The 27,227-nt window shown below is 37.8% G+C and overlaps 1 protein-coding gene across 3 annotated transcripts in view; it reads left to right on the forward strand.

Annotated features, from left to right (window-relative positions):
* ENOX2 (ecto-NOX disulfide-thiol exchanger 2) overlaps positions 1-6,778 on the forward strand; it is a gene marked incomplete at both ends in the record, with an annotated part of 204,751 nt that extends 197,973 nt beyond the window's left edge. For all 3 annotated transcript variants that reach the window (XM_080719277.1, XM_080719275.1, XM_080719276.1), the window contains 2 exons: positions 3,964-4,049; positions 6,647-6,778. In XM_080719277.1, the coding sequence (XP_080575403.1) occupies positions 3,964-4,049; positions 6,647-6,778 (218 nt within the window). The remainder of the gene's footprint in view (positions 1-3,963; positions 4,050-6,646) is intronic.
* Between the last annotated feature and the right edge of the window lie 20,449 nt (positions 6,779-27,227).

Below are 27,227 nucleotides of genomic sequence, written 5' to 3' on the forward strand. Positions count from 1 at the left end.
CAGCAGTTTATAGCCCTCTCCAGGTTTCTGTAGACAATACTGTGTCACATGTGTCAGTGTGAGCATTGTGCTAAGCTAAGAAGGGTCAGCTGCAGAAGTACATTGTAGACTTTGAAAAATCTCTAAGCAAAAATAGCTAAACCCTTTTGTAACTGCTCAGAGGGCTAGCACAGGTGCTGTTAGGCAAAGAGCCTTTCCCAATTAGGTTCTGGAGTTTTTGCCTCTCAAATTTTCCAGGCTACCAGCTGATCCACTTTTAGACATGCACTTCTGACACCAAATGAGAGGGTATTTTTACCCTCTCACAAAATATGTAATGTCTTATCTAACATGACTTTTCCAACTCTTCAAAACTACATGGGTTTCCTATAACTCAATTTCATTTAATCCTGATACCAAATATCCAAAGTTACCTTCATACTCTGCAGGTTAAGGGCTCAGGCCTACAAATGTGCCCTTATTTTAAATATCAGTCTCAAATATTGTGTCCCAGCCAGGCATGGTGGGACATACCTGTAATTCTAATACTTGGGAGGTTGAAACAGGAGGACTGCAGGCTCAAGGCCAGCCTCAGCAATTTAGCAAGAACCTGCTTCAAAACAAAAATAAAATAGGGATGAAGGTTTAGCTCTGAGGTAGAAATCCCTTGATTTCAATCTCTAGTACTCCCCCCCAAAATATTTCCTTTGCGGTAACAAATGTCTGAGATAATCAACTTACAAAGAGAAAATATTTATCATGGTTCAAAATTTTGGAATTTTCTATCCATGGTCAGTTGGTCCCATTGCTTCTGGGCCTATGATGAGGCAGTCCATCCTGGCAGTCAGGATATGAAAGACAGAAAGAGAGAAGAAGTGGTTGGAGTCCCAGTAACCCCTTCTTAGGACAGGCCCCAGTGACTATAAGACTTCCCACCAGGCCCCACATCTTGGGAGCTGATTCTACCATCGTCCAAGAGTGCTATGGGCTAGGGACTAAGCCTTTAAGACATAACCTTTGGGGGACACTCCAGATCTGAATATAGCAACTAAGTTACCTATACCCCTCTCCAATTTGGCTACAAAGTCAGGAATTCCAATGACCCATGCCCCAGGTTTGTTAATTTGCTAGAATAACTCATAGAGCTCAGAAAAGTGCTTTGATTACTATTACCAGTTTATTATAAAGGATGCAATTCTGGAAAAGCAAAATGGAAGAGATGTGCAGGGCAAGGTCCTAGGTAATATGGAGCCCCTTTACCCTTTTCTGCTCTTGCCACCCTCCCAGCATCTTGAGATGTTCACCAACTGGGAAGCTCTCTTAACTCTCTCATTTATGGGTCTTTATGGAAGTTTCATTAGATAAGTATGATTGAACGAAGGTTTCCTGAAAGTTCCAACCCCCTAACCATACCTTTGTGATGCCCCATCACAAAGATAATTCTCCAGAAATTCCAAAACATTTTTTGAGCTGTTATCCAGAAACAAGAAAAAAATACCAATATTTTATTATATCACATTGGCAGATGATTCAAGAGACTACCCATGACATTAGACCCTGGTGGGCTCCAATGAGATAAATGATAGAATTGCTCTCACTATAAAAAATATTCAAGCAAAATAGCGGTCGGGCATGGTAGCACATGCTTGTAATTCCAGTACTTGGAGGCAGAGACAGAGGGATCACAGGTTTGAGGATAGCCTCAGTAACCTAGAAAGACTCTAATTTCAAGCAAAAAATGAAAAGGAGGCTGGGAGTGTAGCTAAGAAGTAGAATGCCCCTAAGTTCAATCTTCAGTACAAGAAAGAAGGACAGAGAGAGGGAAAAAGGAAGAGAGGAAGGAAAGAAGGAAGGAAGGGACAGAGGGAGGGAAGGAGGGAGGGAGGGAGATGCTAACGGTTAAAGAATTAGGCAGACTTGCCTTTCTAACTTGAACCCACCATTTCTTTTCTGGGCTTCGGTTCTTCTTCCACCTGCAAAATGGGCATAATATTACTACCTCAAAGTGCAGCTGTGAGTATTAGCTATGATAATTAGTCTAAATCACTTAGCATAGGACCTGCCACATAGTAAGCCCTCAGTAAAAAAAAATCCATTTTATACTTACACTGCTATTCACAAATACTTATTGACTATATATTCCATTTGGAGAACAGTGGCATATTGAAGTTCTAAAATACACAATCACTTAAGATTGAATGGGAACTGGCTAATCCCCATTGTCTTCTAGGAAGCCTAGCCATACAGGAACCTCACACCAATCTCCAAAGTCCTCTGTTTATGTTGAAGTTCTATCTGCCTCCTTTGGTAATGGATATTATGCTCAGATTTAGCACTTAAAGGTGCACAAGGGGATCTGGCATTGAATCTTAGAGAAAAGTGACAACTTTTAACATTGTTTTCCAACTCAAATTTTTAACAAATTGGCATAGCAACAAGGAAACCTGTCAGAAAAGAGTTGAGGGTAGAAAGAAGCCTCTAAGGGAAAAAAATCCTTTAAAATAAGTGTTTCTTGTTTTGGTTTTTAAATAATATGGGCTGACAGAGAAATCTACTTTTTTAAAATCTTGTCTTTGGAATGAGAACTCACAAAAACTGTTTGGTGTCTTTCAACCTATGAATTTATTTCTTGGCACTTGACAGTCTTTCTTGGCCATGACATCTGGAATTTCTTTGAATGTGGACTGTCTTCTTCAGAATATAAGTTTCTCAACTTGAGTCAGTGTTTGGAAGTTCAATTTACCTCATCATTTATGAATAAAGTAATTTTAGAAGGAATAGCATCAATTTTGAACAGAGTTTGAATACTTCCATCAGTTTGTCCCAGAGTCCTCTACCCCACCCCTTTGCCATCTAATATTCGAAATATTTTCATGAAAAAAATGAACATTAAGCTACCATTTAAACGTGTGCTACTCTTTGTGAGTCTCTTAAAGAAGCAGAAAAGTTGTTGTCGATAAACCAAATCAAATTTCATTGTTATTTCCTGGCAGTTTTCAGCAAACCCAATTTTAGGTCTTGTCAGTGTAATAAAGAACTTATGAGCAGAGTTAGAGTCAAAATAATTTAAAGAAAAGATAGTACACTTTTGAACTTTTTTTCTCACTTGTTGCCAGAGAAAGATGAGAACAAATAACCTGATGGCCAGAACAAAGCAGTTGGCTCGACTGCCAGTCACCCCAGAGTTAGATTGAGCAGGAAGCACTTGTGTTCCTAGAATCTGTGAACTGTGATAGAAATTCTGTTGACATGAAGATATCTAAGCACAGAATGCTAGTGACTACTTGAGTCAGTTGTGAATGAAATGTTTTCCTTTCTTTACAGAGCTGTTCTCGAAATAAACCCAAACACAATCAGCAGATTCTCTTGTGAGAGGCACTAGGTTAATTAGGCAAAGTACATTATGTGTATGTTTGCCACAACAAAAAGACATTATTTACACGTAAGAGGCTGAAGTCTAAAGACAGTGTGAAGGAACTGCAAAAATCTACCACAGGCTGGGCATGGTGGCCCACTCCTGGAATTTCAATACTTGAGAGGCTGAGACAGGAGGACTACAGGTTCCAGACCAGCTTCAGCAACTTAGTGTGACTCTCAACAACCTAGCATGAATCTGTTTCAAAACAAAAAATAAAAAATGCTGGGGATGTATCTCAGTATTACAATGCCCCTGGGTTCAATCCCCAGTAGCCCCCCCCTACACACACACGCGCATGCACACACACACACACACAACTAGAACCATCTAAATTCATGTAAAATTCTAAAATTTAAATGGCCCTTAACCATCACAAATGATGGAAGTTCTTAAATGACATCTTATTATAGAAACTACATGAGTAAACTGTGTGCAAACCCAATACTGCCCCAATATACTGATGTTGTATATATATTTTCATGTTGTATGTATGGATTAATTCACTATTAAATGAATCTCAAGGAATATCATGCTCAAGCATAACCTCTGGGATATTATCTCTGTAGGGATTATTTCCACATTCCTTCATGTTCACCCGTTTGGAGCAAGCATTGAATACATCTGTTCCTATTTGCATCGTCTTGATAATAAGGTATGTGGGGGCTTGAGGGAAATGCCAGGGGATATGGGGTTCCTTGAGAATTGGTGACCTTACTCTCCTCAAGCATAAATAGGCCATTGCTTATTGCTCTAAGGAAGTTTTCCCCACTTGGCTGCCTTCCCTCTTGAAGTAGGATGATCATCTATCCCAGCTTGCCTAGGACTAGGAAGTTTTCTGGTACTTGAGAATTTCAATGCTAAAACAAATGAAGTCTCTAGCAAACTCAAATGAGTTGGCCACCCTGCCTCCAAGATGTATCTCTGAATAATTTTTCTCTCTTCTCTAAATTTACATATCAGCTGCAAATTAACCAGTAAGTTAACCACTGTCAGATTTTTTATCCATCCACGTTTTGTCCTGGGCCTTTGCTTTTGAAAACCAGAAGACTTATTCCAACTACTCCTCTCACCATCTACATTCCTGCCACTTACTGTGATGCAATGGAGAGGTATCACAAAATATGGAAGAGTGAGCCATATTTAATAACACAGACTAAAGATTTGCTCAAGTTGACCTCATGGGCCATTTCCTTCCCTGGATTCTATTCTTCTTGCACGCTCACAAAGCATATAGAGCAAGAGGAAGTGCTGATTCCTTGGGAATTCAAGGACACCTCTCAAAGGCAGGAAGGCACCCTGACTCCTCAAAATGAACACGCTCCTGATACATTTTTTCCAAAGCAGCATTCAGTTAAACCTGCTCATGGGATGTACTCAGTGTTTCACAGGAACTGGGCCTCTTGAGAAGTGCCATTGACTCCAGTTTCCTGGCACTTTGATGTTCAAAATGTCAAGTCATTTAAACAGATGCCTTCTTAGCAGGGCATGGTTGTGCACGCTTGTAATCTCAGCATTTGGGAGGCTGAGACCAGAGGATCGCAATTCACAGATAGCCTCAACTACTTAGTGAGGCCCTCCGCAAATTAGTGAGACTCCGTTTCAAATTAAAATAATAAAAAGCAGGGCAGGGGGTGTAGCTCAGAGATCGAATGCCCCTGGGTTCCATCCCTAGACTTAAAAAAAATAAACAGATGCCCTCTTAACAAAGGTCCTGTCCCATGGGGGAATTTTACTCTTCTAACCATTTTCTATTGTGGTGATCCATCTTCCGTGGTAGTATTCACTTTACTTCTAGCAAGTACTCCCCTCTCACTTCCCTCTAGGAAGTGGTAATCCATTTGAAAGTGAAGAAGAGAATGGAATAGGATAAAGTGGTCAGTTTCAGTACTATGAAACAAAACCATGTGTCAGTAAAAAAAAATTATATGGCTCCTTTTTGATTTACAAAAACAATTCAAAACATTGTCTTTACAATGTTATCAGCATGGAAGTGTAGTGAAGAGAAAGTGAAAATTATCCACAACCCCACCCCTCCAAGGTCGACAGTTTTGGCATATATTTCAGACCGTTTCTATTATATATTCTGTTCCTATAGTATGTGTAAACATTATCTATTTATGCTTTTTTGAAATGGGATTCCACTTTCTTTGATACCCTGCAATGTGCTTCTTCCACTTAACTGGATCCAGTCTGCTACTAGCCCTGGAAGGAAGGCATGACCTACTTCCTGGCCTAAGCATAGCTCACCTTTACCAGCTTTTTGCCAGGGCCTCTCAATGTGAGGGCTTGTAGTGTTAACAACATTATGGCTCCTCCTTCCAGCTTCAGGAGCATTCAGAATAGCAGTAACTCCTGGCTTTTTTAAGGATTTTTTAATCCTCTTCAGCCCTGTTGCTCAAGCTCACAGTTAGGAAGGTGGCTACCAATGAAAAGATGACCATATAAAACAAGCCCTAGCTGGGCATGGTGGTATATGCTTTTAATCCTAGTCCTTGAGAGGCTGAGATGGAGCATCCCAGGTTCATGGCCAATCTCAGCAACTTAATGAGGCCTTCTACAATTTAGTGAGACCCTGTTTCAAAATAAAAAATAAAATAGTGTTGGGATGTAGCTCAGTGGTAGAGTGCCTCTGGGTTCAATCCCCAGTACCAAGAAAAAGCCCTAAAGGAGCCCCCAGGCTTATTTTCATAGTGTTGTGTGTGTGTATTTACTTGCATGTGTACACATAAGGGAGAAAGAGAAAGACAGAAAAGGGGGAAGGGGGAAGAGAAAGACAATGCATAGAAGTAGGACCACAAAACATTCTCCATTCCTGTTACTTTATGAGCTAATGCATTCATAAAGAATTCTGCTCTAGCTACAGCCATTTCTGTCTCCCTGCCCTCTAAAAGATGGCTTCAGTGGGCCTGCACATAGCATCAACATCACCAGCAGCTATCATTCATTAGGCCACACACCCAAACTGCTCCACACAAATGACACCAGCCCTCTCCAATAGCAAACTCAGTGCAGTGTGTCTTGTGCATCACAATAGAGAAACACTGTCTAAACACCACTCTCTCAGCACACACACACATATGCACAAGGAGCGGGAACAAGTTAACCTCCCACTTACACACACACACACACACACACACACACACACACACACACACACTAGCATTTTAAAATAGGCAGCACTGGGAAAGAAAAGCCAGATTGGAAACAGAAAACTGGTTTTGAATGGAGGGTTTCCTCTTTGACCTGCAGATCTGTACCAGTGATGTGGAATGTCTCATGGGTAGACTCCAACATACCTTCAAGCAAGAAATGACCGGCGTTGGAGCCAGCCTGGAGAAGAGATGGAAATTCTGTGGCTTTGAGGGCTTAAAACTGACTTGAATCTCTGCCTAACAACTTGGGATCCTGAAAATACATGTGTGTTGGACAAACTTAGAAAAAACGATCTCTATTTGCAATGGTTTTTCAAGTGGAAGTTACTTTAAATACAGCAGTTCATTCCTGGAATAGTTTTTTAGTTAAAATAAGGATCCTACAACAGCACCTCAAGCTACAGGCCCTAAAAAGAAATTTCCTCAAACCTCAAGTGCTATAACGTCCTCCCTTGTCTGGCAATTAATTGTCTTTTCTTATTAGTAGTATTGAAAACCTTCTGAGGCTGAAGAGTATTTGCAGTGTTTCCAGTGTCTGTACTACTGTTGTAGACCTTGGTATTTTTTTTAAACAATATTAACTGAAATGTTTTGAGAATTCATATGTGGTTTGTTTCCAAACTTCTCTTTTCATTGATGTTGCTACTGGTGAACAGAATGAGAGAAATGTTAGATACTCAGTAAACAGCATTATCTTTCTAATCCTCAGTAGACTTCTAGATAGCACATGTCTTCTAGAAGGTGCTTTACCAGGTTTACCTTTGAAAAAACAAAGCATGGTTTGTGACTTTTGGGAAAATAATGATGAACCAAAAGCTGACAAATGTTCCAAAGGTATTTTCTCTGATATAAAAAGGTTTTATTTCAGAATTTAAAATAATAAATCTAGATGTATTTTTAGGAAGCAAGTATCCAGTATGACTAGCATGTGTCTATGCTATTCAGAATCACTTGTAGTCTGATCTTAAAGGAAGGCAAGTTTAGTTTTCTATTAATTGAAACACACTCATGTGAGGGTATACACACATGTGCAAAAGGGATTTATTTTATTATTCTTTCCTCTCTGGTCTTCTTACCCTTTTATTTTGCTTTTAGTGTATTGAACTACAAACTGTGTACTGATGTAAATATGTTAACTTCATGTTGAATGTTTGTAAAGAGTTAATATGAGTATTAATAGTAATGACTTAATGAAGAAATAATGGGTCAGGGTGTCTGAGGCTTCCTACAAATGGGTTCACTCCACCTGGAATGCCAATTGCCAGGGACACCTCCATTTCTGGGATGCCCATAAGCAAATTGCAACAGCGAAGTGTCAGTGGACTAGGCAGGAAGTTCTGCTTGGCATAAAAGAAAAGGAAAGAACAGGGTTTGGGGCTAATATCCTGAAGCAGAGATGATCTTTATTTATTTAGTGGTGCTGGTTGTGCTGGTGCTGTTTATAATAACACAAGTGTGCCCTACATTGAAATTAAGAGAATGCATTGGATAAGCAAAACCAATGGAGAGTATTTAACAAAAATACTTTGTAAATGAGTTCCCAGTAGTGTTCAAAGTTGTATTTTTTAAAGATAAATATTCTTTTTAATACTTCGTGTTGGTCTGTTTTGAATAATTTATTTTCCATGTAATCTTTTAGTAGATCTCATTTCCTCTCTTGGAATATCCAAGATGTTAGGAGATGTAAACCTATTTGACAAATAGAAATAGCATTCTGCACTGCCTACTCATGCTGAAAGTTGACTCCCCCCTCAAGTACCCTGCTGTGTCCCCAGCAGGAAGCTGGGGTTATTTTTACATTAGCTTCATCATTGAAGCATCTCTATCACCAACACTGTGGAAAGTTTTGTTTCACCAGTCTCAGGGGTTCCTATAATACCTTATGTTAATATCTATGAAAGTGAGGGGAAATTTCCACTTATCAGTTATTTCTTATTTAAATAACTTAACGTAAAATAAATTTCAAGGAAACAGCTGCCACACTTAAGCACTTCATCTTCCTTCACTTAATCTATTTATATTGCAAACTATTTCTAGTACACCTACCAGTCCAGGTGTCCTTTTCCCAGCCAGATTCAATATACTAGTTGTGAATGGAAATATTCTGTGTCAACTTGACCATTTGCTCAGTCCCACATCAGTCTAGAGGTTCTGACGTTACTTTTTAGGTGTGATGAACATTTTTGTAATTGTACATCATAATAAAATCCAAAGTGATACAAACATACATGCACTCAGCCTTTGGTGTAGTTCGCTCCACATCCCTCCTCCCCCTCCTCCTTCCCTAAACACTTTAGTGAGATTGGTAGTGATACCTTTATATGTGGACATAATATTATTTGAATTGTTTCCTTCCTCAAACTTCCTTTATTTCTACCCCAAACCACTTCCATTATTCTACAGGTCTCTCTCCTCATTTACCTGAAGTCCCTTTTGTTTCCTGTTTTTTTTTCCTCTGGCTTCCACATATGAGAAAAATGTATGAACTTTGACTTTCTAAGACTGGATAATCTCACTTAACATAGTGTGATTAACATTTAAACCAGTAGACTTTGAGTAAAGCAGATTACTCACCATCATGTGGGTGGGCCTTATATAATCCATTAAGAGGAAACACTGAGGTCCTCTGAGGAAGGACTTCTGCCTCCAGGCAACCTTCGGGCTCAAAACTGCAACATGGACTCCTGCCTGAATTTCCAGCCTGCTGGCCAACCCTACAAATCTCAAATTCACAAGCCCCCACAATTGCATGAGCTAATTCCTAAAGTGTGTGTGTGTGTGTGTGTGTGTGTGTGTGTGTGTGTGTCCCATTAGTTCTGTTTTTCTGGAGAACCCTGATTAATACACTAAAGTTATTAAAATGTGTAAGAGTGAAGCATGTTTACATTATATAATCAAATTGAAGCACATTACTATCTCTCTCACAATACTTTCCATTCACCATAGATTTATTAATGAAGCTATTTTTCCTTAAGAATTTTCAGTGTTAATGAAGCTATTTTTCCTTAAGAATTTTCAGTGCTATTTATGATTTTGTTGTTCTTCCATAAATCAAAAATATTGCTGTTTTATTATTTTATGAGAGTATAGATTTTTTCCAGATAATAATGAATAGAAGGCTTTCTTTATTTTAAAAATGTTTGCTTCATTTCTCTTCCTAGTCCTGTGACATCTCTAGTTCTGATTTTTTAAAATATCACCAAGTTGCTTGTTAAATATCTTCAACGCAAAAAAGTTATTTTTAAGAAATGTGGGTCCCAAAATATATGACTTTTATATAGTACAAATTAAACTGTATAATTTGAAAAGACAGCATAGATGTGCAACAACTTTTGACTCACCCAGTGTATGGGCCTTTGGGTGCCTCAGCTCCCTAGGACAATACACCAAATATTCCTGGCTTCATTTTCCACCACTGTTGCTATCATTTCTGGGGTACCTATTATGTAAGTCATGCTGCCCAAAGTCACTTCCTTCCCATATGTCTTTAGGCAAGTTACATGGACACAATGAAAACTTCAATTTCCTTATAAACAAAATTTAGGAGAATTAGCACCTACCTCATAGAGTGGTGGTAAAGATTCAATGAGATAGGCTCTACAAATTGCCCCTGGCCCACAATAAGTTCTCACCAAAGAGTTATGATTATTTTTAGCCACATTTCATGATCTTACCCATATTTTATAAACATGTTTTTATGTTCACACCTAGAATTGTGGGGTTGATTTTCATATAATACAGAATAAAGTATCATTTGAAAAGACAGCATGAGCCTCAAAAAAAGGAAATTCAAATTTCTTTAGCAAAAGAAATTTGTTCAAACATTTACTCTGTCCCAATATATCAGGCACTGTGAGATACCAAAGTAGTATGCCTGGCCTTTGCCTTTGAGAAGACAGAAAGGCAGCTTTCACACATCCAACTGAGTCCTTCACCCTTTAGCCAAAGCCATAAAATCTCAAGTGTAAAAATATTCAGTGTTGAACAACCAGGAATGGTGTCAATAAGGTATTAATGATGTCTTGCTCTAGAGACTATTACTCTCCATGTAGTCAACCCTGTCCCCAGAACATAAGTTCCAAAAGAACATGGTCCTGATTGTCCTGTTCACTGCCATATTCCCAGAGTCCAGTGCACTGTAGGTGCTCAGTAATGTTTGGTATATGAGTACTTGTATAGCATTCTTAACTCTATATAATAATAATAAAGTGCTAACAATAATAATAATAATAATAATAATAATAATAATAATAGGTTAGCATCAATTATTGATTTTTATATACAGGATATATGAAGATGCTAGATGGGTTATAAATAGGTAGAGATTGATATTCATTCATTCATTTTTACTACAATGCGAGAATAGATATTATTAACCGATGTCTCATCTGAGACTTGGAAAGTATAAAGTAACTTGCTTAGGTTTCTAAGGGGCAGAAATGAGATTTCAGCCTCAATCTTTCCAACTGTAGCTTGAAATGTTTTACTGCTCCAATATTTAATTTAACCTTCATATCAACCTAATTGATAAGTATTATTAAAAACCCAGCATTGATCATTCATATACCATTATAGAGTGCCTGTTAATGTGCAAATCTTGGTGCTAGAAAGTCAATGCTGAACATAGTTGACCCTTCCTTCAGGAGTTGATACTCTGGTGTGAGAGCATGCTAAAGAGTAGTCATGTACCAAGTACTATGGAAGAGACACAAATGTTTAGAAGACTGAAATATAGACAAGAGGTGAAAACATGCTCAGAAAGGTTAAATTACTTGCCTAAGGTGCACAGCAAGTATGTGGCAAAACTCAAAAATTAAATCCAACTTGGCCTAGATCCAAGTTATGCTGTTTTCATTATACAAAGGTGCACCAGACTACTGATTTGGGGGGGGGATTTTTTTCTTTTTTTAATTAATTTATTTTTTATTGGTGCACTGTATTCAAAAAAACTTGTGTAGACATACGTGCACACATCGCCCAGTTAGTCCCTACCCCACACCATTCCTTCCCCCTCCCTCTTTCCCATGCTTGGCTTAGTGGTTGACATCTAATATTATATCAATTTATCCAAAATTAACAATGATAATCACACATAACAGATTCATTTGTCTGATATCAAACTTTTGATCACTTAGAGATAACATTTCAATATTTCTTTTTGCTTTCTTTCTTAACAGAGAATTGTCACCGACTAATCTCAGTTGGTCGTTATTGTCAGCTCCCGGTCAAATCCTCAGAAAGATGGGGCAAAAGGCAGGTGGAGTTCTGCAGAAACTTATCTGCAGCGATTCTTCCCCTCTATGAATTCCTTAAGTTTTTAGGTACGGCGCTTTGGAAAGAATCTGAGGTGGACAAAGGCTTCTTGAGCCAATGACACTTTATTACAAAAACTCCAAGAAATTTATACCTTTCACCAGTAAAGTTAATAATAAGAGAAAAGGGAGGTGGGTGTAATCATTGTGAAGTAATAATGAATGACATATAAACAAAGGTAATAAAACTAGTCCTTCAGCTGGCTGTTGATCTTCGAGAGATTGACTCCTGACTCCTGATTCTTTTCCAAGGTCTTTGCAGATAAGCAGTCCCAGGGGGCCACTTCCCAAAATAAACAAGCATGGCCAAGGCTTGGGGGTTTCTCGGGGAATCTTCTTTGGCTTTCTTGGAACTTTCCATCTTTTGGGCTCAGTTCATATAGCAAGTGTGGGGAGACGTGGTGATTCAGGTGGATGTGATAAAGTTTCTCCAGGTGTTGGCATTTTTATCTCCTAAATCTGAAAGCTTAAGCAAACTCACAACACAGTTTTGCAGACAAAATACCACAAACAACACCACAAAGTTCTTGGTTTTAATTGTCAGGTGTATTTCCTTAACTGCTGAGCACTCTTCTTTAGACAATAAGCCTATTAAAAGTCTAACCATCTTTAATAATCCATTTCTCTGTCACAAACCCTCTGCAACCTGCTTCTAACTTTCTAATTCCTTTCTTTCCCAGTTGGGACTTTCTTATGATAAGCTCTTCTTCATGCAAAAATGCTTTTCTTACTCTTACACGGTATTTCCTTTCCTTCATACATATATATTTAGAACGTCTGTCCTTTATTTTGTCATATTCATTAACCATGCGGTCAGCCTCTCTGTCTTCAGGAATATTTACACTGGGCGTAAAAGTCACCAATCTTTTTCCTTGAGTCTATTGTATTTGGGCAACTAAGTTGTGACACACAAGGTTTTTATCTTCTCTGTCTCTAGGCAGGATCTCAAGGGTAAACAAAGTTACCTTAAACTGAACTACCTTACCGGAGTTAATAGCTTAACCTAAGTTAGTGATAGTGAGGGTCAGAGACCCTTTGTAATTGCTGCAGCTGGAATGCTTATCAAAGCATCTGAATTCTGGCCAGTTTTTATTATTATTGAGCAGAGCCAAGGACGTTTAGGCAAATTATTAGAGAGTTTATTTCCACGGACTCAGTTTCTATTTGTAGTCCTAATTTCACATCACTGGAGCAATTCGTGTAGAAAGTTAAAGGAAATAATAGTGAAGGGTATCTAAAAGTGGGGGGTATTTTGGCCAGAGACGATAACTCTTTCTCGGGATTTTTGCCGATTAACTATGTGGAGTGGGGGGTCTCAACACATAGATGCCGAGGCAGCAGGATGTCTTGGCAGAGAATATTTTTTTCTTTTTTTTAAGGTGAAAGTATCATACATTTTTTCCAGAAAAAAATCTATCCTAACATGAAATATGAACTCTAAATACCCAAAACAATCTCGAAAAAGAACAGAGAAAGAATATGTACATTTTCTGATTTCAAACCTTATAAAGCTACATTAATTGAAACAGTGTAGTACTGCTATAAAGGCAGATATATAAACCAGTTGAGTAAAATAAAAAGCCTAGAAATAAATTCTTCCATATATGGTCAAGTTATTTTTGACAAGGTTTCCAAGAACATTTGGTGAAGGAAATAATGATCCTTTCACTAAATATTGTTGAAAAATAATAATTACATGAAAAAGAATAAAGTTGGACCCTTACCTAACACCATATACAAATATTAACTCAAAATAGATAAAAGACCTAAATGTAAATCTTAAGATTATAAACTTTCAGAAGAAAACCTCGGTCATAACACTTTACAACATTGAAATTGGCAGTGATTTCATGGATATGATTTCAAAGGCACCGGCAACAACAGAATAAATAAACAAACTTCCTAAAAAATAAAAAAAATATTGTACATCCAAAGACAATGTAAACAGAGTTAAAAGTTACTGATTGAATGGGGTAAAATATTTCCAAATGCTATATCTGAAGGTATATTAATATTCCAAATACCCTAAAAATCAGGAACAATAAAAGCAAACAGTACAATTTAGAAATAGGTAAAAGACTGAAATAAATAATGAATCTCCAAAGATTTTAACCAATAAACACATGAATATATTCTTCTTTGCTTAGTTTTCTGCTGGATGGAAAATCTTGTTTTTCTGGTTCTGGTGTGTATTACCTACTTCTTCCTTGTAGTTAATCTCTTTGAGTATTTTCTCTAGCGCTGGTTTTGAAGACATAAATTCCTTCAGTTTCTGTTTGTCATGGAAGCTTCTTATTTCCCCATCTAATTTGATAGATAGTTGTGCTGGGTAGGAAATTTTTGGCTGGAAGTTGTTTTCTTTCAGAGTTTGACTTGGTTTGGGAAGTCTGGAGTGATTCTAATTGGTTTGCCTCTGAATGTCACTTGGCCTTTGATTTTTGTTGCCTTTAAGATTCTCTGCTTGGCTTCCACATTGGTTATTTTGACAATTATGTGGCATGGGGAACCTCTTCTCTGACCCAGTCTAAAGGGAGTTCTATAAGTTTCCTGGACCTGTGTATCGACCTCTAGCTCTATGTTTGGAAATTTTTCTGCTATTATTTCTTTGAAGAGATTATTGATCCCTTTGGTTTCACCTTCTTTTCCCTCCTTTATTCTGGTTATTCTTAGGTTAGCTCTCTTAAAATGGGCCCATATTTCTTCAATGTCAGATTCCTGCTGTCTGGTTTTTTTCTAAGTTATAAATTGTGCGTTCATTTTTGGAGTGATCCTCTTCTAGGAGCAAGATTCTATTCTCCATATGTTTTACTCGATTGTTTATGCTTTGAATTGAGGCCTTTACCTCAATGGTTGCATCCTTTATGTCTTTTAGACTCTCTCAATTCTTTTTGAAGGTCCTGTATTATTTCTACAGTTATATTCCTGATTTGATCTTCTGGAGATCTCTGAATTTTTGTGTTATCAGGTTCCGATACTATGGGGTTGTGGGCATTTATTGCTCTATTGTTGTTCCTCTTTCCCATGATTTCAGAAGTTTGTGCCTTCCCTGGATCACTACAACTTCACTTAGGGTGCTCTGTATCTTGAGTCTGTGGTAATCTCAGTTGCCACTACTCCTTTTCTGGATTGTATCACAAAGTCTCAGACCCAGGGAGTTAATCGAGGCTCCATGAGACCGTGGGGGTGCTGGGCTGGGTGTTTTTCCGTGGGGAGCTGCGACTGAAGTGTGGTATCTCTGTCACTGCTACTCCTTCACTGGGTTGGACTGCAAAATCTCAGACCCAGGGAGATTATAAAAGTCCCTGGGCATGCAGTACAGGTATTTCTCCTTTAGGGGTCACAATTTCACTCACGGTTATTGTGCGTGTTGATCAGGAGCTGTCAAGGGCGCAGTGAACTTGCTGTCACTGCTGGCAATATGGCACCGCTGCCATGCCCTCAGCCGTGAGGCTGAAGCTGCTGGAAATATGGCGCCGTTGCCACGCCCTTTGGCTGTGAGGCTGGCAAATTTCTCTTCTGGTTTTGAGCTTCATTCTGTTTCTCTGGAAGGCATGATGAGCTTGACCACTGGGAGTTTTAGACGTTCTTTGCGCTGAAAGAACTGCTGAATTACACCTGAATGATCCACAGCCGCTCACTTCAGCTCCTTGTTTACCTTTCCTCTCTGGAGCCTGGTGCTGTGAGGGAAGATGGTGCTGGCATGGGCCCGCTGCTGCATTGTGGGCTTGATTTCTGATCTCTGGTTGTTCTTCTAGTCTTTTTTTCTCTGTCCCTTGTGTTTACATTTTTCATTTCTCTGCTGATGGTGTTTTCTGGCAATGAAAATCGCTGATTTTGTGGCAATAGAGATCGAGTTTAAGCAGGGCTTGTAAACGCTGCCCTTCTCGATCTGGGTTTTTTTTTTTTTCATACTGGGAATTGAACCCAAGGGTGTTCTACCTCCAAGCTACAATCCTCACCTTATTTTTATTTTTTATTTTGAAACAGGGTCTCACTATGTTGCTGAGTGTCTAAGTTGCTGAGGCTGGCCTGGAATCTTTGATCCTTTCATCTCAGGCTTCCAAGTACTAGGATTATAGGTATGCACCACCACACCCAGCTCACTTTCTATCATTTTGACTTAACTTCTCTGATTCTTTTTTCTTGACATTTAAAGAGGAAATGAAATCTATTTCTCTCAAAGAGTCATTTATAAGGTTTTGTTCAATTAAAAAATGCCCAGTATTATGCCTGTCAAAGTGCTCGATAAATAGCTATAATTAATATTTTCAAATAGTGTTTATATTTACAATAACTACAGAGCTTCCTTTATAGAATTAGAGACTTCACAGAGCCATACAGCAACTTAGCAAATGAGACCTGTTATCTCAGAAACATTCAGGTGATTTTACTGACCATTGCTCCATTGTAAATAGGTGATACTGATCCAAAACTGACACAGAAAAAAATTTTCTTTCTGCTGTCTTCTGATATATTTTCAACATCTTTCCAATCCTCCCCCCCTCTATCACAGGACAGACCACACCCCATTAACAAGAAGGCCAAAGAGGCCTTTCATCATCCATATCCCTAAATCCGTAACATCCCATTCTTTCCATTTGACAGTGAGCTTTGAAGATTTCAGCTTGCCTGAATTTTCTATATGGAAGATCTCAAAGGGATAGTGAAACAATTAATAATTGGAGCAATGGAAGGAAGGAAAATAAATTGGCTACACAAAGGTCTGAGCTCTCCAGGCTATAGAACCTTATGGAGATGATATCAGACCTTAGGTGGAAAATGGTATGCAGGACCTATTAGTGTCCAGCCTGATAACACTCACTCCAATTATGTTTGAGTATTGGAGTACTTAAAATTAATACTTCCCAGTAGAACCAGACCTCCCAAACCACTCATTAATATTCCTCAATAAGTAGCTTATGTTGTACTTTGAAGAGTTCTCAGTGCAATTCCATGCACAGATATTCTGACATTTGCTCATCATAACACCTGATGAGCTAGCAGGAGCAGATGCTCCCTCTCCATTATTGCAGCTAAGAGAAACAAATACTCAAAGAATGAATAGCCATACCCTCAGTTCCACTGCTCCTTGGATAATAGAATGTGTATGTGAATGCAGGATTCCTGAGTCCTCCCTGTATTCATTCCACTTCAACTCCAACCTCTTGCATGGTATGGCTAAGTGCATGAAAACTCCAACCTCTTGCATGGTATGGCTAAGTGCATGCAAAGTAGGGCTTCTTAACATTTTTCAGTGTCATGGGCTCCTCTATCAAAATTATATTCTTTTTGTGTATGTGGTACTGGAGATTGGACCCACAGGTATTCTAACTCCAAGCTACATCACCTGGGCCCTTTATTTTTTTTTATTTTGCAGCACAGTCTCATTAGATTCCTGAGAATCTTGTTAAGATGCTGAGGCCGGGCTTGAACCTGCAATTTTTCTATCTCACCCTCCAAAATACTGGTATTATAGTCATTAACCACCATGCCCTGCTTCAGAGTGATATTCTTAAATGTTTGAAATAGAGGGGATTAAAACTATTTATATGAAATTAATACACATAAAACTTTAATATGTGGGGTTAATATCATTGAATGTTAATATTTATAAATTATTCAGAAAAGTACCCATCACATGATAAGCTTTATATAAATATTTATTGAATAAACTATATATATATATATATATATTTTTTTTTTTTTTTTTTTTTTTTTTTTTGGTGGTACTGGAGGTGGAACCCAGAGGCTTTCTACCTCCAGGCTATACTCCCAGACCTTTTTTATACTTTATTTGGAAACAGGGTCTCACTAAGTTGCTGAAAGCCTCACTAAGTAGCTGAGGCTGGCTTCAAATCTGTGCGATCCTCCTGTCTCATCCTCCCAAGCGCGGGGATTACAAGCGCGCGCCACCACGCCCAGCTGAATAAACTATATTTTAAGCAATGAATTTACATACAATTGACATACTGATTCCATGTACATTTTGAATTTGTGAATCAATGGCAGGAGGCCTCCACAAGTCTGTGTTTCCGTATGGAATAGTGACAGATGAGCTTCATTGTGAACATGTATAAGACATTGTATTTAAGAGAAAATGATCCAAATGCTATTCACAAGATGTTAGTCTCCAAACATAAGTTCTGACACAGAAAAGGATCTGGAAATTGTTGAAGAAAAGTCCCTGAAGACATCTGCCCGATGTATAGCTGTAATCATAAAAAAGACAACAAATTCTAAATACATTTAAAACAAGAAATAAAACATAAGGCATTAACTTATTCTCTTTGCTAAAATATAAAGTTTGTATTCATACCAGTAAAACAGTGTTTCATGTGACTGGATCTCAAGACATGAAATTCAATATTTCAATTCCTATGTTGTTCAAGAGCTTTCTCTGTCCAAGACATTCTGGCGGCCAGTGAGGAATGTGAAGATGAATCTTACATGATACTTTTCCTTGAAGGATTTGAAGATTAGCTCAAATATTCAAAGGTATCTAGGCATGGTGGTGCATGCCTGTAATACTAGTTTTTTGGAGACTGAAATAGGAGGATTACAGGTTTGAGGCCAGCCTCAGCAACTTATCAAGATTCTCGAAGATGGCGACCAAGAAAAGTGGGGCTTAAGAGCCCTGCTAACAACCAATCTCCATTACCACAAAATCAGCGCCTTTCATAGCCAGAAAACACCATCACCAGAGAAACAAAAACATCACCAGGCTCCAGAGAGAAAGCGGACTGAGAACAGACCTCAGAGCCACAGAGGAGATACACTGGCCTCACGCCCGAGGCCGCGGCAGCAGCGCCATACTGCTGGCGGCAGCGGCAAGTTCACCGGATGGCTACAGCAAGCCGAGGTGAGCCGCTGCGGAACAGCCAGGCGGGATTTCTCAGCGCAGGGAGCATCTAAAGCTCCCAGTGGCTGAGCTCAGCACATGCTGCAGGGATTCAGAGTGGAAATCAAAACCAAGAAGAAATACACAAGCCTCATGGTTGAGGGCATAGTAGCGGCAACATATTGCCACCGGCAGCAGCAGCAGCGAATTCACCGAGTCCAGTACAGCTACATCTGCGAACTCAAGAACAGTGAGTCAAATTGCGGGCCACAGAGGAGAAATCCCAGTACTGTACTCCCTGGGACTTGACCCAAGTGGGGGAGTGGCGGTGACAGAGATATCGCACCATAGGAGAACGTGCAATCTGGCACCCCCCACAGTCTAAAGCAGCCTCTATCAACTCCCTGGGTCGGAGACTCTGTGATACAACCCAGTAAAGGAGTAGTGGGGTCTGAGATACTACAGACTCGAGATCCAGAGCACCTTAAGTGAAGTCATAGTGACCCAAGGGAAAAACCCAGAGAAGGCACAAACTTCCAAAATCATGGGAAAGAGGAATAACACTGGAGCAATGAATGCCCACAACCCCACAACATCAGAACCCGATAAAAGAGAAAATCAGAGATTTCTAGAAGATCAAATCAGGAAAATAACTGTAGAAATATTACAGGTGCTTCGAAAAGAACTCAGAGAGAGCCAAAAAGAGATAAAGGATGCAATTAATGAAGTAAAGGCCTCAATTCAAAGCACAAACAACCGATTAGACCACATGGAGAATAGAATCTCTTAGAAGATGATCATTCCAAAAATGAACGCATAGTTTCTAATCTAGAAAAAAATATCCGACAGTAGGAATTTGACATTGAAGAAATATGGGCCCATTTTAAGAGAGCTAACCTAAGAATAATTGGAATAGAGGAGGGGAAAGAAAGTGAAACCAAAGGGATCAACAATCTCTTCAAGGAAGTAATAGCAGAAAATTTTCCAAACATAGAGCAAGAGGTTGATACAAAGGTCCAGGAAACTTATAGAACTCCCTTTAGACAGGATCAGAGAAGAGGATTCCCACACCACATAATTGTCAAAATGACCAATGTGGAAGCCAAGCAGAGAATCTTAAAGGCAGCAAAAACAAAGGGCCAAGTGACATTCAGAGGCAAACCAATTAGAATCACTCCAGACTTCCCAAACCAAGTCATGAGAGCCAGAAGGGCTTGGGGTAACATATTCCAAACTCTGAAAGAAAACAACTTCCAGCCAATAATTTCCTACCCAGCAAAACTTTCTATCAAATTAGATGGAGAAATAAGAAGCTTCCATGACAAACAGAAACTGAAGGAATTTATGTCTTCAAAACCAGCACTAGAGAAAATACTCAAAGAGATTAACTACAAAGAAGAAATAGGTAACACTCACCAGAACCAGAGAAACAAGATTTTCCATCCAACAGACAACTAACATTGGTTATCTGTGGAGATTCATTATTTATGTTAGTCTTTTACCTATCTCTAAATGAATAGTATTGTTTGCCTTTATTGTTGTTAATTTTTAGGATTTCTAGTTGGAATATTAATATACCTTCAGATATAGCATTTGGAAATATTTTATCCCATTCTATTAGTAACTTTTAACTCTGTTTACATTGTCTTTGGATATACAATTTTTTTTATTTTTTAGGGAGTTTGTATACTCTTCTGTTGCCTGTGCCATTGAAATCATATTCAAGAAATCACTGCCAATTTCAATGTTGTGAGGTTTTATGACCCAGATTTTCTCCTAAAAGTTTATAGTCTTAAGATTTATATTTAGGTCTTTTATCTATTTTGAGTTAATATTTGTATATGGGATTAGGTAAGGGTCCAATTTTATTCTTTTCCATGTAATTATTATGTTTCAACAATATTTAGTTAAAAGATTATTATTTCCACCACCAAATGTTCGTGGAAACCTTGTCAAAAATAACTTGACAATATAGGGAAGAATTTAGCTCTAGGCTTTTATTTAACTCCAATGGTTTATATATCTGCCTTTAGAATAGTACTACACTGTTTCAATTATTGTAGCTTTATATGGTTTGAAATCAGAAAATATATATCTTCTAGCTTTGTTCTTTTTCAAGATCATTTTGGGTACCTAGAGTCCATATTCCATATTAGGATAGATTTTTTTTCCTGAAAAATAAATATATAAATATATGATAGTTTCACCTAAAAAAAATAGAAAAAAAATATTCTCTGGTAAGAAAGAAAGTAAAAAGAAATATTGAAATGTTATCTTTAAGCCATCAAAAGCTTGGTATCAGACAAATGAAACTGTTATGTGAGATTATCATTTTAATTTTGGATAAATTGCTATAATACTAGATGTCAACCACTAAGCCAAGCATGGGAGGGAGGGATGGGGAGAGAATGGGGTGGGGATCGGGTGGGGGCTGACTGGGCAATGTGTGCATGTATGTCTACAAAAGTTTGTATCCCACTATGATGTATGAATACAGTGCACCAATAAAAAAAAATAAGGGAAAAAAAAGATTCTCAACAACTAAGTAAGATCCTATTTCAAAATTAAAAATCAAAAGGTCTAGGGATGTAGCTTGGAGGTAGAATGCTTCTGAGTTCAATCCTACTACCAAAACAAAAAAAAGAAAAGAATCAAAGGTATGAATGAGTTTTAATATGTCTATGAGACGCATGCTACCCCTTTGAACCAGAACCATATAGTTTAGGAGAGAACAACTGGAATTCTGACTTCAAAGTGTTTCATATAATACAAATGCTCATTGACTACTATGGAGTTACATCCTGATAAGCCCACTGGACATTGAAAATATCACAAGTGAAGAAACTCATTTAATCCACTTAACCTACAGAACACAACACAGTACCCTGTGGAGGATGGGTTATTAATCCTTATGATGGCAGGAGTGACTGGGAGCTGCAGTTACTGCTGCCCACCTACTGCATACTGCTGGTCCAGAAAGAGATCAAAAATTTAAATTAAATATAGTTTGTACTGAATGCATACTATCTTTGCACAATCACAAAGTGAAAAACAATTAAGTCAAACCATTATTAAGTTGAGGACTATGCAGCTCACTCTTGCTTTGTATATTCACATAATACACACTCACACACATAAAACAATGTGTGCGGCACTTGGTAAAGCCAGTATTACAGTCACACCTTGTTTTTTCAGCAGAAGACATCTGGGTATTTTTTATAGTTTTATTAGTGCATTGCAATTATACATCATAGTGAGGTTCAATACAATACAAACAAATATAGCTCAATTCTATAACCTTTTTTGTGTTTACTTCAAACCATGCCTAAAGACAAAGTTTCTGAACCTGTCATTCAGGGCCCTTCATTATTTGCCCCAAAACTTGATTCCAATAATATTTTCTACTCCCATCTTGCACATAACTTATGTCAACTTGACTTTTCCATATGTCCACAAATTCAAATCCTCCCCTTCCTAAAAGGCTCAGCCCAAATGCTAACTCCTACACTAAGTTCTGTACCCCCCCTTCCTCCCATATCTGATTGACCTCTCCCTTCTTTGAGCCCTAGAACATTTTATCTGTATATTCATCATGGAACGTAACCAATTTTCACATGAGAACATATGTGACATCTTCTCTGACAAAACCATATCTGATGCAATTATTCATGCATTCACTTAGAAAGTATTTATAGAAAAAAACATTACATGTAATAACTATTACTAGGCATATAACAGCAAACAATCAGACAAAACTATTTGTCTTATGCTATAGTGAAGGGGGTTGTTTTCATCAGCTTGAGCTGCCATAACAAATACCATAGACTGGGTGACTTGGAGTTGGGGTAGTCCAAGATCAACTTAATGGGTGATGCTCTCTGTTGAGAGCTCTCTTCTTAGCTTCAAAATGGCCACCTTTTCATTCGCAGAAAGATGAGAGAGAGAGAGAGACAGAGAGAGAAAGAGGAGAGAGGAAGAGAGAGAGAATTAGAAAAAACGGCTCTCTGATATCTCTGCTTACAAAAGGACTAATTTTATCATAAGGGCTCCAACCTTGAGACTTCATTTTACCATAATTACCTTCAAAGGACTCCATCTCAAAACACAATCATATCAGGAATTAGGGCTTTGCCATGTGAATTAAGGAGGACAATTCAGTGTATATATGGGCATCCTAACAATAAACCAAGTAAATAAATTATATAGATATTATATAATATATGCAAAGGTACTAAATGCTAAGGAAAAAGACAAAAAATAAAAAGAGGATAGAAAATATTAATGAAAAGTGTTAGGTTTGAAATAGGATAATACTTGAGCACCTGAGAAAACGTCATTTGAGCAAAGATTTTTAAAAGTTAAAGAAATGCATTATGTATACATCTGGAAGAGAAGTATTCTAGGCAAAGGGAGATCCAATTGCAAAAGCCATGTGACAAGAGCTCACATAATATATTTCAGGAACAGCAAAGAGCACAATATACCTAGAGTGCAGGGAGAGAAGGGGAGAATAACAAAAGGACCAGAAAGATACCCAGGCCCAGGTTCTACAGGACTATTTAGGCCATCATAAAGACTTTGGGATTTATTCTGAGTCAAAAATGGAACCATCTTAGTGTTTGGGCATAGAAATAAAATATATATCTAACTAGCATTTTCCAAGGTTTCTTTGGATGCTAAGTGCAAAGATGGAAGGACCTAGAGAACATTATGTTTAGTGAGATTAGCCGAACACTATGTTTAGTGAGATTAGCCAAACACAGACAGAAAAGGGACATATGTTCTCTCTTTATGATTGAGCTAGGGAGTATTTGGAATACCAAAAGGACTCCAAATAATGGAGGAGATCCTCAGTGTATCAAGGGAGGAAGGTTAGGGAAGAAGGAAGACTGAGGTTCATTCATGGAAATACTACCTTCGAATATGTGTATGCATGTGAATATAACATTGTCACTCTGGACACTTGGTATTAGGAGGAAGGGAAATGGGGAGGCTGGGGTCCACCACGTACTGTGTGAATGTATGCCATTGTCAACATGATCTATATTATGATGTGAGACTATAATGCACCAATAAAAATTTTTAAATAAAATAATGAATAAATAAATGGTAAGGAAAAAATAGTAATCCAGATAAGAAATGCTGGTGACTTTGGAACAGGGTCGTAGCATTAGAAGTAGTAAGAAATGATAGAATACTAGAAATATTTTTTAATGTTTTATTGGTGCATTGTAGTCATACATCTTAATGAAATACAAGATGGCACGTACATACATGCACACATTACCCAATTACCCCTTACCCAATTCCTGCCCCAATTCCTCACCCTCCCTCCTTACCATGTTTGGCTTAGTGATTGACATTGATGTGCTCCTTAATGTACATAAGGTGCATTAGAGAATTTCCCTCTGCCCCCCTCCCATCCCCTCAGTTAGATCACCTTATTTGCTCATCTATAGTATCTCCTTTGTCTCGAGTTCCTCCTATGACTCATTTTCTCCCTAGTGTCAGCATATTAGGAAGAGCATCAGATTTCTTATTTTTGTGACCAATTAATCTCACTAGCATATGTTCTCCAGTTCCATTCATTTTCATGTAAAGAATGTAATTGTATTTTTCTTTATGACTCAGTAAAATTCTATTGTATACATATCCCATAGTTTTGTAATCTATTCATCTATTGATGGAAATATTGGCTGGATCCATAGTTTGGCAATGGTGAATTTTGCAGCTATGAAAAAGTATACACATGCAATAGTTTGGAAGATCAGTTTTCATTCTTTTGGGTAGATAACCAGACGTGGTACTGCTGGATAATATAATAAGTTCATTCACCTTCTTCTGAGAATCCTCCATGCTGTTTTCCAAAGTTGCTGTACTATTTTGCAATCCCACCAGCAATATATTAGAGTTTCCACTTCTACACATCCTCACCAATATTTGTTGTTGTTGTTGTTGTTTGTGTTTTAATGATTGGCATTCTAGTTGAATTTAGGTGAAATCTCAGGATAATTCTGATTTACATTTCTCTGGTTGCTAATGATGTTGAACATGTTTTCATCCATTTATAGATTTAGTTCACTTGCCCATTTTCTGATTGGGTTTTTTTTAGTGGTGAGTTTCTTGAGTTCTCTATATATTCTAGGTATCAGTCCTCTATCGGAGGAGTAGGTGGCAACAGTATTCTCCCATTCTGTTGACTCTTGATTGAGGTTCTTGATAGTTTCCTTTGTTATACAGAAGCTCTTCAGTTTAATGAAATACCATAAATTGATCAGCCTTTTAGTTCCTTGTGCCTTTGATGCCTTGTTGAAAAAGTTTATATCTGGCCTATGTGTTGCAGTGTTGGACCTATGCCCTCTTCAAGGAGCCTCAAGTCTCTGGTTTAATTTCCAAGTCTTTGATTAATGTTGAATTGACTCGTGCAGGGTGAGAAAGTGGGATTTATTTCCATTTTTCTGCATATGATTAAAAAGTTTTACCAACACCATTTGTTAAACAGGCTACCTTTTTTTCCAGTATATGTTTTTTTGCCCCTTTGTCAAAAATCAATTGGCTATAATCGAGCAGATTTGTTTCTGAATCTTCTATTCTGCACCATTGGTCTATGTATCTGTTTTTGTGCCTGTCCCATGCTTTTTAAAAATAACTATGGTTTTATAGTATAGTTTAAAGTCAGGTATTATGATTCCTCCTGCATGGTTTTATGCTGAGTAGTTAGGCTATTCTGGGTTTTTTGTTGTTCCAAATGAATTTAAGGACTGATTTTTTATCTATGTAAGGAATGACCTTGGTAATTTAATGGGTATTGTGTTGAATTCATAGATAACTTTTGGAAGTATGGCCATTTTGATTATATTTATTCTGCTTACCCATGAAAATGGAAGATCTTTGCATCTTCTAAGGTCTTTTTTTGATTATTTTCTTTCATGTTTCATGATTTACTTTGTAGAAGGCTTTTACATCCTTGGTTAAGTTTATTTCTAAATATTTTATTGATATCCTGAGTAGAAGTATTTTCTAGATTTCTTTATTCAGTGGATTTATGATTGGTATACAGAAAAGCTTCTGATTTTTTTTTTTTTTTTTTTTTTTTTTTTGCGGATCTGGAGATGGAACCCAGAGGCATTTGACCTACGAGCTACAACCCCTGCCCAATATTTTATTCTTTATTTTGAAACAAGGTCTCACTAAGTAGCAGAGCACCTCACTAAGTAGTTAAGGCTGTCTGCAAACTGTGATCCTCAAGTCTCAGCCTCCGGAATGCTGGGATTACAAGTGTGCACCACTACACCCGGCAAACTTCTGATTTTTTAAGATTGATTTTCTATCCAGACACCATGCTGAATTTGTTGATCAGTTTTATAAGCCTTTTGGCTGAGTTTGCTGGGTGTTCTAAGTATAGTATCATGTCACTCGCTAATAGTGAAAGTTTGAATTCTTCTTTTCCTATTTGCACTCCTTTGATTTCCTTATTTCTCTGGCTAGAGTCACAAGTACTATATTGAAAGGAAGTTGTGATAATGGGCATCCTTGTCTTGTTCCTGTTTTTAGGGGGAATTCTCACAGTTTTTCTCCATTTAATATGTTGCTGGCTGTGGGCATATTGTAGATTGCTTTTATGATGTTGAGATATATTTCTTCTATTCTGATTCTCTGCAGTGCTTTTAGCATAAATGGATGTTGGATTTTGTCAAATGGTTTTTCAGTGTCTATTGAAATGATCATGATTTTTGTCACTGATTCTGTTTATGTGATGAATTACATGGATTAATTTTTTTTTATTTTGAACCAGCCTTGCATCCCTGGGATAAACCCTACTTGATCATGGTGTATGATTTTCTTAATGTGCATTTGAATGTGTGTTGCTAGTATTTTGTTTAGCAGTTTTGCATCCAAGTTCATCAAAGATATAAGCCTGTAGTGTTCCTTCCTTGAGCTATCTTTGTTTGGTTTTGGTATAAATGAGATGTTGGCTTCATAGAATGTATTTGGAGGAGTCCTTTTTTTCTATATCATGAAATAGATTGATGAGTATTGGTATTAGCTCTTCTATAAAAGTTTTATAAAATTCACTTGGGAAACCATCTGGTCCTGGGATTTTCTTTGATGGTAGGCTCTTTATTACTGCTCAATCTCTTTGATTGCTATTGGTTGGTTTAAATTTTCTAATCTTCTTGACTCAGCTTAGGATGATTGTATTATCTGAAAAGTTTTCAATTTCTTCCAAATGTTCCAATTTGTTGGAGCTTAGTTTTTCAAAGTAGTTTCTGATAATCCTCTGTATTTCTACACTGTCAATGGTAATATCTCCTTTTTCATCTCTTCTTACCTTTGTAATCTGGGTTGATTCTCTCCTTTTTTGGTTAGTTTTGCTAGTGGTTTATTATTTTTTGTGTGTGGTACTGGGGGTGGAACCCAGGGGCTTTCTACCTCCGGGATACACTTCCAGACCCATTTTATATTTTATTTGGAAACAGGGTCTCACTAAGTAGCTGAGAGCCTCACTAAGTATCTGAGGCTGGCTT

The sequence above is a fragment of the Muscardinus avellanarius genome (genome assembly GCF_963383645.1).
Source record: "Muscardinus avellanarius genome assembly, chromosome: X".
In the NCBI taxonomy this organism is placed as follows: Eukaryota; Metazoa; Chordata; class Mammalia; order Rodentia; family Gliridae; genus Muscardinus; species Muscardinus avellanarius.